At 49.2% G+C, this 12,756-nt stretch overlaps 1 protein-coding gene across 1 annotated transcript in view; it reads left to right on the forward strand.

Moving 5' to 3' along the window:
* itga10 (integrin, alpha 10) overlaps positions 1 to 12,756 on the forward strand; it is a 107,861-nt gene that overhangs the window by 72,627 nt on the left and 22,478 nt on the right. Inside the window, exons 16-19 of the mRNA XM_038787107.1 lie at positions 3,065 to 3,231; positions 7,862 to 8,004; positions 12,404 to 12,514; positions 12,604 to 12,720. Coding sequence (XP_038643035.1) covers positions 3,065 to 3,231; positions 7,862 to 8,004; positions 12,404 to 12,514; positions 12,604 to 12,720 — 538 coding nt within the window. The remainder of the gene's footprint in view (positions 1 to 3,064; positions 3,232 to 7,861; positions 8,005 to 12,403; positions 12,515 to 12,603; positions 12,721 to 12,756) is intronic.

Consider the following 12,756-nt stretch of genomic DNA (forward strand, 5'->3'; position numbering starts at 1 on the left):
ACTGTTCACAGTATTCCAGGTTCAACTGGTGCCTTGTTCAGTTTGAGCAGGATCCCCTTATTTTTTAATCCTTTGAAATGAAGACCGACATTCCATTTGCCGTCCCTGTTCCTCATCGAACTTGAAAGCTGCCTTTTTCTGATTGATGCAGGAGGTATTGATTGGTGCGTATTACGGAGATCGCAGTTCAAAGGGCGGAGCGGTTGGCACTGTTGCTTCACAGCTCCAGGGTCCCGGGTTCGATTCCCGGCTGGGCTCACTGTCTGTGCGGAGTCTGCATGTTCTCCCCGTGTGTGCGTGGGTTTCCTCTGGGTGCTCCGGTTTCCTCCCACAGTCCAAAGACGTGCAGGTTGTGTGGATTGGCCGTGCTAAATTGTCCCTTAGTGTCCCAAAAAGGTTAGGTGGGGTTACTGGGTTACGGGGATGGGGTGGAGGTGTGGGGCTGAAGTGGGTCGGTGCAGATTCGATGGGCCGAATGGGCTCCTTCTGCACTGTAAGTTCTATGATTCTCTGATAATCTCTGCTCTGATCAGCTCCAGTATTTCCGGGTTAAGGGGGAATGAAGGATCAGACCAGAATTAGAGCATAGAACATAGAAAATACAGCACAGCACAGGCCCTTCGGCCCACGATGCTGTGCCGAACTTTTGTCCTAGATTAAGAACAAATTAGTCTACACCCCATCATTCTACCCTAATCCAAGTACCTATCCAATAGCCGCTTGAAGGTCCCTAATGTTTCCGACTCAACTACTTCCACAGGCAGTGCATTCCATGCCCCCACTACTCTCTGGGTAAAGAACCTACCTCTGACATCCCCTCTATATCTTCCACCATTTATCTTAAATTGATGTCCCCTTGTAATGGTTTGTTCCACCCGAGGGGAAAGTCGCTGACTGTCTACTCTATCTATTCCCCTGATCATCTTAAACCTCTATCAAGTCGCCCCTCATCCTTCTCCGTTCTAATGAGAAAAGGCCTAGCACCCTCAACCTTTCCTCGTAAGACCTACTCTCCATTCCAGGCAACATCCTGGTAAATCTCCTTTGCACCTTTTCCAAAGCTTCCACATCCTTCCTAAAATGAGGTGACCAGAACTGCACACAGTCCTCCAAATGTGGCTGCTTTGCGTCATTCAGGGAGCCTGAACAGCCAACAGGTTGCTGAGCTCAAACTCCCCTGCAGAGCCCTGAACAGAATTCGGACGGGCTGTCTCACTGTTACCTCGGAAAGACGTGCAGTCTTTAAACTATGCACTGAGGTGCGAGGATGCTTTAAACCTCTCCTCTTCCGTGTTTCAGAATCATTCCCAGGGCAGAGTTGTGACTTGAGCAGACAATAATAAAGTCCGCCCTGTTGTCAAAAATGTTCCTAACTCCTCCCGGCCCCGGGTCACTGTCGGGAGCTGCTTCTGTGTAGCGTTCTGTAACTGGGTCATTACCTGTACTTCCTCAGAGATCCTCAGCGGCCTGTCTGTCTCCAAATACAGCGGGAAACCTCATTAATAATTCAGGCAATGTTAGAATGTTCAATATGGAGAGCATTTCTGGTTCAGGAGGGAGGAATGCACAAAGAATCATAGAATTTACAGTGTGGAAGGAGGCCGTTCGGCCCATCGAGTCTACGCCGGCCCTTGAGAGAGCACCCGACTTAAGCCCACACCTCCACCCCATCCTCGTAACCCAGCAACAGCCTTTGGAACTGAGGGGCAAGTTATCACGGCCAATCCACCTAACCTGCACGTCTTTGGACTGCGGGGGGGGGGGAAACCGGAGCACCCGGAGGAAACCCACGCACACACGGGGAGAGCGTGCAGACTCCGCACAGTCACCCGAGGTCGCAATTGAACCCGGGTCCCCGGAGCTGTGAGGCAGCAGTGCTAACCCCTGTACCGCCATATCACAAAAGGGAATAAATGTGTTGCAATTGCCAAGTCTCTCAGTCTCACAGATACCCCTGCCCTGTGCAACACAACTATTACTGGCTCCACTTCTCTTTTTCACCGCACTGTAGGACATAGAACATTACAGCGCAGTACGGGCCCTTTGGCCCTCGATGTTGCGCCGACCTGTGAAACCATCTGAAGCCTATCTGACCTACACTATTCCATTTTCATCCATATGTCTATCCAGTGACCACTTAAATGCCCTTAAAGTTGGCGAGTCTACTACTGTTGTAAGCAGGGCGTTCCACACCCCTACTACTCTCTGAGTAAAGAAACTGCCTCTGACATCTGTCCTATATCTATCTCCCCTCAATTTAAAGCTATGTCCCCTCGTGTTGGTCATCACCATCCGAGGAAAAAGACTCTCACTGTCCACCCTATCTAACCCTCTGACTATCTTATATGTCTCTATTAAGTCACCTCTCAGCCGTCTCCTCTCTAACGAAAACAACCTCAATTCCCTGAGCCTTTCCTCGTAAGCCCTTCCCTCCATACCAGGCAACATCCTAGTAAATCTCCTCTGAACCCTTTCCAAAGCTTCCACATCTTTCCTATAATGTGGTGACCAGAACTGCACGCAGTACTCCAGGTGCGGCCGCACCAGAGTTATGTACAGCTGCAGCATGACCTTGTGGCTCCGAAACTCAATCCCCCTACTGATAAAGGCTAGCACACCATATGCCTTCTTAACAGCCCTATTAACCTGGCTGGCAACTTTCAGGGATTTATGTACCTGGATGCCGAGATCTCTCTGTTCATCTACACTACCAAGAATCTTGCCATTAGCCCAGTACTCTGCATTCCTGTTACTCCTTCCAAAGTGAACCACCTCACGCTTTTCCGCATTAAACTCCATCTGCCACCTCTGGCATGTCTCTCTCTCTCACTCACTTCTTTCCATTTATTGTCTCCCTCACGTTTTCACTCTTGCGTGGCACAGCTAGGTTTAAATTTCACTCTCTTACAGGTTCTCCGCTCCTTGCCGTCCACTGCCTCTCTTCCCCTCCCCGTTCCCACCACGCACTCGCTCCCTCCCCCCCCCCCCTCTCTCCAATGCATGCTCTCTTTGACTTACCCCCCCCACACTCCCGTGTTCTAACGTGCCGCCTGTCTGTCTCCAGGATACTCCGTGTGGTCCAGGTGAATGTGTCCGTGGAGTTCAGTCCAGCCTCCATCAACATGCTTCAGCGAAACTGCCGGAGGAACGGGAACGACGTGACCTGTGTCACTGCCACCGTCTGTTTCACAGCGAGGGCTAAGTCGCCCGGACTAGGCAACAGCACTCTGGGTAAGTCAGAAAAACCAACACGCGGATGTTGCTGGAAGTCTGATTTGAAAACAGAAAGCGCTCTAAGTCCGCCGCAGGTCTGAGGAAAGGGAAGTAAAGTCAGCGTTTCAGGGAGACGCCTTTCACTGGGAAACAGGCAGCTTGAATGGTGGGCCCCGAATCGCCCATTCAGCGTGGAGAAAACAATTGAGAAGGAAGAGGCGTCAGAAAATTAATCTTTGCTTTAAAAATAGATAAGCCGCCAGGGCCAGATGGTAGGCATGGAAGGGTGCTGAGGGATGTGAGAGTGGGAACTGGTGATAATCTTCCAGTCTTCCTTAGATACAGGGGTGGGTGGCAGGGGCCAGGAACATTGCAGATGTTGTACAGAAAGGAGTGACGTGTTAAAGCTGCCAACCACACAGCAGTTAGTTTGACTTTCGTGGTAGAGAAACCTCTTGAGACAACAGTTCAGGACAAAATCAGGAATCACAGACAAATGCAGGATTATTAAGGAAAACCTGCATGGATTCATGAAGAGGAAACCATGTTGAACTAACGTTCTGAAGGTTTTTAAGGACGTGACAGAGGAGATCGAGAGGGGCAACACTGTTGATGTGGTATATCTGGATTTTCAAAAGGCATTTGATACAGTGCCACACATCGGACATATGAGTTACTATCGGGGTCAGAGGACACGTGGATGAGAAATTGGCCGACTGATAAGGGTCAGAGAGCAGTGATAAATGGTTATTTTTCAGATTGGAGGAAGGTGTGCGGGGTTATGAGATCCTTGCTCTTCCAGATATATCGTACTGACCTAGACTGTGGTGTTCAGTACATAATTGCAACATTTACAGATGATATAGCAATTGGAAATGTTGTCTATGATGAGGACGGTCTTGAAATTCAGAAAGGCATAGATATGTTGGTGGATTTGGTCGGCAAACGGCAGACGAGGTTTAATGCAGAGACTCATAGAGTCATACAATGTAGAGGATGGCCATTCAGCCCATCGAGTCTGCACCTACTCTCCGGGAGATCGCTCTATCCAGGCCCACTCCCCCGCCTTATCCCCGGAACCCCACCTAAGACTTGGACATCAAGGGGAAATTTAGCATGGCCAATCCATCTAACCTGCACGTCTTTGGACTTGTGGGAGGAAACCGGAGCACCCGGAGGAAACCCACGCAGACACGGGCGAGCGTGCAGACTCCGCACAGACAGTGACCCAAGCCGGGAATCGAACCTGGGACCCTGGCACTGTGAGGCGGTGCTAAACACTGTGCCACCGTGCTGCCCTTGTGAGGTGATTAATTTTGGCAGGAAGACTATGGAGAGACAGGATAAAATAAAAGGAGAAAGGAGAGGTACAGGAACAGAGAGACCTCGCTGTAGATGTCATTGAAGATGGCGGGGCGTGTTGAGAGATCAGTGTAAAAAAGCAAACAGTTTCTAAGCCTTTATCAATGGGCGGCATTGAGTACGCATGAGAGTAAGGAGGTCATGTTGCACTGATATCAGACACTGGTTAGACTTCATCTGGAGAATGTGGCCTGTCCTGGGAACCATACTTGAGAAAGGACATGAAGGCATTAGAGAGAGTACAGGGCGCCCAGGACCCGGGTTCGATCCCGGCTCTGGGTCACTGTCCGTGTGGAGTTTGCACGTTCTCCCCGTGTCTGCGTGGGTCTCACCCCCACAACCCAAAGATGTGCAGGGTAGGTGGATTGGCCATGCTAAATTGCCCCTGCATTGGAAAAAATGAATTGGGTATTCTAAATTTATTAAAAGATTGAAAAAGAGAGTGTGCATGGGAGGTGCACAAGACTGATTCCAGAGATAAAGAACTGTAGCTATGAGGATAGATTGGGGATGTTCAGGCTCTTGACCCAGATAGTTACGACCTTGCGAGGTATGGGCTGTGTAACTAGTGAGAATCACCCAAGAAGGAGGACATTGAGAACCAGAGGGAGCAGATTGACAATATTCAGCAGAAGGAATGAAAGTGACATGAGGGAAACTCTTTTCACCCAGCGGGTGGTTGGAGATCGGAACAGACTCCCTGAGAGGGTGGTAGAGGCAAGTTCGGCCGAGGAATTCAAGGGATTGCTATGGGAAAGGAATGTGCAAAGTTACGGGGATAAGTCAGAGGAGTGGGGCTCGGTAGAAGGGTCCTTCAGAGAGCCACAAGACTCTAAGATGTAGGAGCAGAATTAGGCCACTCGGCCCATCGAATCTGCTCCGCCGTTCAATCATGGCTGATATTTTCTCATCCCCATAACCCCTGACCCCCTTATTGATCAAGAACCTATCTATCTCTGTCTTAAAGACACTCAGTGATTTGGCCTCCACAGCCTTCTGCGGCAAAGAGTTCCACAGATTCACCACCCTCTGGCTGAAGAAATTCCTCCTCATCTCTGTTTCAAAGGATAGTCCCTTTAGTCCGAGATGGTGTCCTCTGCTTCTAGTTTTTCCTACAAGTGGAAACATCCTCTCCACGTCCACTCTATCCAGGCCTCACAGTATCTACGTTTCAATAAGATCCCCCCTCACCCTTCTAAACTCCAGCGAGTACAGACCCAGAATCCTCAACCGTTCCTCATACGGCAAGTTCTTCATTCCAGGGATCATTCTTGTGAATCTCCTCTGGACCCTTTCCAAGGCCCAGCACATCCTTCCTTAGCTACAGGGCCCAAAACTGCTCACAATACTCCAAATGGGGTCTGACCAGAGCCTCAGACAGCCTCAGAAATCCATCCCTGGACTTGTATTCTAGTGAATATATTGTGATATATTCAGGCCAGTGCAGCCTTGATGGGCCGAATGGCCTCCTTCTGCACTGTAAATTCTATGATACTGCACAATTCTGTTTTGCAGGAACAGATGGAGCCAATCAGCAATATCTAACAGATTAGGTGCTGTTTTATTTTTGTTATTCAGAAGTACAAGTAAACACATGAGTCACAGTACAGAACACGCGCCAGCCAGCAGGAGTAAGAGAAAGACAAGGAAGCAGTGTTAGTGAGGCGCAGCACATGTTCTAAAGCCAAGGAATTGAAGGAGGAGGTGAAGACTGAGCCAGGTGAAGAGCTCCACAGGTTTGAGGACCTGGGAGAAGATTAAGAGACCGGACATGGAACATACAGTGCAGAAGGAGGCCATTCGGCCCATCGAGTCTGCACCGGCCCACTTAAGCCCTCACTTCCACCCTATCCCCGATAACACTTCCTATCCTTTTGGGACACTAAGGGGCAATTTAGCACGGCCAATCCACCTAACCGGCACGTCTTTCGGGACTGTGGGAGGAAACTGGAGCACCCGGAGGAAACCCACGTAGACACGGGGAGAACGTGCAGACTCCGCACAGTGACTCAAGCCGGGAATCGAACCCGGGACCCTGGCGCTGTGAAGCCACAGTGCTAACCATTGTGCTACCGTGCTGCCCACTGTGCGATGGGCCTTCGCTTCAGTGGACGGGGGAGGGGAGTTGGACGATAAGTTTGTGTGCGCGCATACCCGAGACACTGGATGGAAGCAAATTACTGCGGATGCTGGAATCTGAAACGAAAGGGAAAATGCTGGAAAATCTCAGCAAGTCTGGCAGCATCTGTAAGGGAGAAAGAGATGCAAGGGAAACGCATCTCTTGCGTTTCCGTGGGTGATGGGGAAGGTGCCATGGGTGATGGGGAAGGTACTGGGTTTGGTGGAGGAGTGGTCTAGATTATCCCGGAGGGAACGGTCTCTGAGGAATGCCGACAGAGGGAGTGAAGGGAAGATGTGTTTGGTGGTGGCATCACGCTGGAGTTGGCGAAAGTGGCGGAGGATTATGCTTTGCAAACGGAGGCTGGTGGGATGAAATGTGAGAGCGAGGGGGACTCTATCCTTGTTCTGGGAGGGAGTGGAGGGTAGTGGCGCGGGGGATGGACCGCACGCTGTTGAGGGCCCTGTCCACAACTGTAGGTGGGAAATCACGGTCGAGGAAGAAGGAACACATTTCGAAGCACCATTTTGGAAAGTGGCATCGTCGGAACGAATGCGACGGAGGGGAAGGAGTTGAGAGAAAGGGATGGAGTCCTTGCAGGGTGTAGGGTGGGAAGAGCTGTAGCCCAGATAGCTGTGGGAGTCGGTGAGCTTTCCCTACAGAAGCTGCCAGACTTGCTGAGATTTGCCAGCATTTTCCCTATCGTACCAGAGACAGTGCCCACGTAGCACAAAACCCTGTTGTGAGGGTGCTGCTGTGGGAACTCTTTACTAACCTTCTCATCACGTCCGCGTGTCCCTGGAGCTGGTTTCTAACCAGCCACGCTCGTGGTGACCGAATATGTTTGTTAAGAAGGAACAGTAAGGCGGCAGGGTGGCGCACTGGTTAGCACTGCTGCCTCACGGCGCTGAGGGCCCGGGTCCGATCCCGGCTCTGGGTCACTGTCCGTGTGGAGTTTGCACATTCTCCCCCCCGTGTCTGCGTGGGTTTCGCCCCCACAACCCAAACGATGTGCAGGGTAGGTGGATTAGCCATGCTAAATTGCCCCTTAATTTGGGGCAAAAAATGAATTGGGAACTCTAAATTGATATTTTTAAAGAAAGAAGGAACCGGGACATTAGCAGAAACGTCCGTTGCTCGGTTTGATCTGTTGACGCTGTGTTGCAGACCTGCATTACAATATTCTGTTGGACGAAGTGAAATTTGCTCCCCGCGGCCTGTTTGATGAAGGTGACCAGAGGCAGATACGCGATGTTATCCATATCCTGATCGATAGCCAGAAATGTCAAAAGTTTCAGTTCCATGTTATCGTAAGTACTGAGAATAAAGCAACATTTGACTCAACCAATTTACAATATCATATACACCGTGCATGGTATCCATGGTCTCATATACACCGTGCATGGTATCCATGGTATCATATACACAGTGCATGGTATCCATGGTATCATATACACAGTGCAATGTATCCATGGTCTCATATACACCGTGCATGGTATCCATGGTCTCATATACACAGTGCATGGTATCCATGGTCTCATATACACCGTGCATGGTATCCATGGTATCATATACACAGTGCATGGTATCCATGGTATCATATACACCGTGCATGGTATCCATGGTCTCATATACACCGTGCACGGTATCCATGGTCTCATATACACCGTGCATGGTATCCATGGTCTCATATACACCGTGCATGGTATCCATGGTATCATATACACCGTGCATGGTATCCATGGTCTCATATACACCGTGCACGGTATCCATGGTCTCATATACACAGTGCATGGTATCCATGGTCTCATATACACCGTGCATGGTATCCATGGTCTCATATACACAGTGCATGGTATCCATGGTATCATATACACCGTGCATGGTATCCATGGTATATACACCGTGCATGGTATCCATGGTCTCATATACACAGTGCATGGTATCCATGGTCTCATATACACCGTGCATGGTATCCATGGTCTCATATACACCGTGCATGGTATCCATGGTCTCATATACACCGTGCATGGTATCCATGGTATATACACAGTGCATGGTATCCATGGTATATACACCGTGCATGGTATCCATGGTATCATATACACAGTGCATGGTATCCATGGTCTCATATACACCGTGCATGGTATCCATGGTATCATATACACCGTGCATGGTATCCATGGTCTCATATACACCGTGCATGGTATCCATGGTCTCATATACACCGTGCATGGTATCCATGGTCTCATATACACCGTGCATGGTATCCATGGTCTCATATACACCGTGCATGGTATCCATGGTCTCATATACACCGTGCACGGTATCCATGGTCTCATATACACCGTGCATGGTATCCATGGTATCATATACTCCGTGCATGGTATCCATGGTCTCATATACACCGTGCATGGTATCCATGGTATATACACAGTGCACGGTATCCATGGTATCATATACACCGTGCATGGTATCCATGGTCTCATATACACCGTGCATGGTATCCATGGTCTCATATACACCGTGCATGGTATCCATGGTATCATATACTCCGTGCATGGTATCCATGGTCTCATATACACCGTGCATGGTATCCATGGTATCATATACACAGTGCATGGTATCCATGGTCTCATATACACCGTGCATGGTATCCATGGTCTCATATACTCCGTGCATGGTATCCATGGTCTCATATACACAGTGCACGGTGTCCATGGTCTCATATACACAGTGCATGGTATCCATGGTATCATATACACAGTGCATGGTATCCATGGTATCATATACACAGTGCATGGTATCCATGGTATCATATACACAGTGCATGGTATCCATGGTCTCATATACACCGTGCATGGTATCCATGGTCTCATATACACAGTGCATGGTATCCATGGTCTCATATACACAGTGCATGGTATCCATGGTCTCATATACACAGTGCATGGTATCCATGGTCTCATATACACAGTGCATGGTATCCATGGTCTCATATACACAGTGCATGGTATCCATGGTCTCATATACACAGTGCATGGTATCCATGGTATCATATACACCGTGCACGGTATCCATGGTATCATATACACCGTGCATGGTATCCATGGTATCATATACACAGTGCATGGTATCCATGGTATCATATACACCGTGCATGGTATCCATGGTCTCATATACTCCGTGCATGGTATCCATGGTCTCATATACACAGTGCATGGTATCCATGGTATCATATACACCGTGCATGGTATCCATGGTATCATATACACCGTGCACGGTATCCATGGTCTCATATACACCGTGCACGGTATCCATGGTCTCATATACACCGTGCACGGTATCCATGGTCTCATATACACCGTGCATGGTATCCATGGTCTCATATACACCGTGCATGGTATCCATGGTATCATATACACCGTGCATGGTATCCATGGTATATACACAGTGCATGGTATCCATGGTATCATATACACAGTGCATGGTATCCATGGTATCATATACACAGTGTATGGTATCCATGGTATCATATACACCGTGCATGGTATCCATGGTCTCATATACACAGTGCATGGTATCCATGGTCTCATATACACCGTGCATGGTATCCATGGTCTCATATACTCCGTGCATGGTATCCATGGTATCATATACACAGTGCATGGTATCCATGGTCTCATATACACCGTGCATGGTATCCATGGTCTCATATACACAGTGCATGGTATCCATGGTCTCATATACACAGTGCATGGTATCCATGGTCTCATATACACAGTGCATGGTATCCATGGTCTCATATACACAGTGCATGGTATCCATGGTCTCATATACACAGTGCATGGTATCCATGGTCTCATATACACAGTGCATGGTATCCATGGTATCATATACACCGTGCACGGTATCCATGGTATCATATACACCGTGCATGGTATCCATGGTATCATATACACAGTGCATGGTATCCATGGTATCATATACACCGTGCATGGTATCCATGGTCTCATATACTCCGTGCATGGTATCCATGGTCTCATATACACAGTGCATGGTATCCATGGTATCATATACACCGTGCATGGTATCCATGGTATCATATACACCGTGCACGGTATCCATGGTCTCATATACACCGTGCACGGTATCCATGGTCTCATATACACCGTGCACGGTATCCATGGTCTCATATACACCGTGCATGGTATCCATGGTCTCATATACACCGTGCATGGTATCCATGGTATCATATACACCGTGCATGGTATCCATGGTATATACACAGTGCATGGTATCCATGGTATCATATACACAGTGCATGGTATCCATGGTATCATATACACAGTGTATGGTATCCATGGTATCATATACACCGTGCATGGTATCCATGGTCTCATATACACAGTGCATGGTATCCATGGTCTCATATACACCGTGCATGGTATCCATGGTCTCATATACACCGTGCATGGTATCCATGGTCTCATATACTCCGTGCATGGTATCCATGGTCTCATATACACAGTGCATGGTATCCATGGTCTCATATACACCGTGCATGGTATCCATGGTATCATATACACCGTGCATGGTATCCATGGTCTCATATACACAGTGCATGGTATCCATGGTCTCATATACACAGTGCATGGTATCCATGGTCTCATATACACAGTGTATGTGACTGTGTGATAGCTTGTGTTTTTACAACTCATGTACATACAGTATATGTGCTATTAACATCACACAATATGAAACTGCGCCTGCCTATCGTCAAAATGTTTGAACGACAGTGCTTCAAAGCTTTATAATAATAATCTTTATTGTCACAAGTCGGCTGACATTAACACTGCAATGAAGTTACCGTGAAAAGCCCCTAGTCGCCACACTCCGGCGCCTGTTCGGGTACACCGAGGGAGAATTCAGAATGTCCAATTCACCCAACAAGCACGTCTTTCGGGGACTTGTGGGAGGAAACCGGAGCACCCGGAGGAAACCCACGCACACACGGGGAGAACGCATGGGCAGCACGGTAGCATTGTGGATAGCACAATCGCTTCACAGCTCCAGGGTCCCAGGTTCGATTCCCGGCTTGGGTCACTGTCTGTGTGGAGTCTGCACGTCCTCCCCGTGTCTGCGTGGGTTTCCTCCGGGTGCTCCGGTTTCCTCCCACAGCCCAAAGATGTGCAGGTTAGGATGGATCGGCCGTGATAAATTGCCCTTAGTGTCAAAATTGCCCTTAGTGTTGGGTGGGGTTACTGGGTTATGGGGATAGGGTGGAGGTGTTGACCTTGGGTAGGGTGCTCTTTCCAAGAGCCGGTGCAGACTCGATGGGCCGAATGGCCTCCTTCTGCACTGTAAATTCCATGATAACGTGCAGACTCCGCGCAGGCAGTGACCCAAGCCGGGAATCGAACCCAGGGCCCCGGCGCAGTGAAGCCACAGTGCTAACCGCTGTGCTACCGTGTCGCCCAGGCTCCTGGTCTGGCTTTCCTTGCTGCGGATGCCAGGTGGCCCCGACGTGGAGAGTGGTCCATTCCTCGCACCGCCATCGCTGACCCCGACGAGCATCCGCAAAGCTTCTGGGCGAGGTAGGCCCCAGCGCAGCTGCTGTGAGGCCCAGACCCTGGGTGATTCGTACACTCCCCTCAGGCATCTGACGGTTATGTACCCAACACCGTTTTTTTATTACTCTTGACACAGGATACAGCTGACTACATTCGGCCCATCGGATTCCGGCTGGAGTTCAGATTGGCAGAACGACCGTCGGGCCCAGTTCTGGACGACTCATGCTTGACTACGGTTAAAAGCTGGGTGAGTCTCGGCTCTACTGTCTCCCTAACCTGGACAGGCACTAACCTGTTGTCCGTGACGCTGGCTGACACTGTGATGTTGCCTTTCAGATTCCCTTCTTTAAAGACTGTGGGGACGACGATGAATGTTTGACGGACCTCCGACTCCAGGCACAACTGGACATCTCTGGATCGAGGCAAGATTTATCACTGTTGTCAATCTTCACCGTTCGCTGTTGGCGCTGCAGACAAGAGGATAAAGAC

The sequence above is a fragment of the Scyliorhinus canicula genome, chromosome 30, assembly GCF_902713615.1.
Source record: "Scyliorhinus canicula chromosome 30, sScyCan1.1, whole genome shotgun sequence".
In the NCBI taxonomy this organism is placed as follows: Eukaryota; Metazoa; Chordata; class Chondrichthyes; order Carcharhiniformes; family Scyliorhinidae; genus Scyliorhinus; species Scyliorhinus canicula.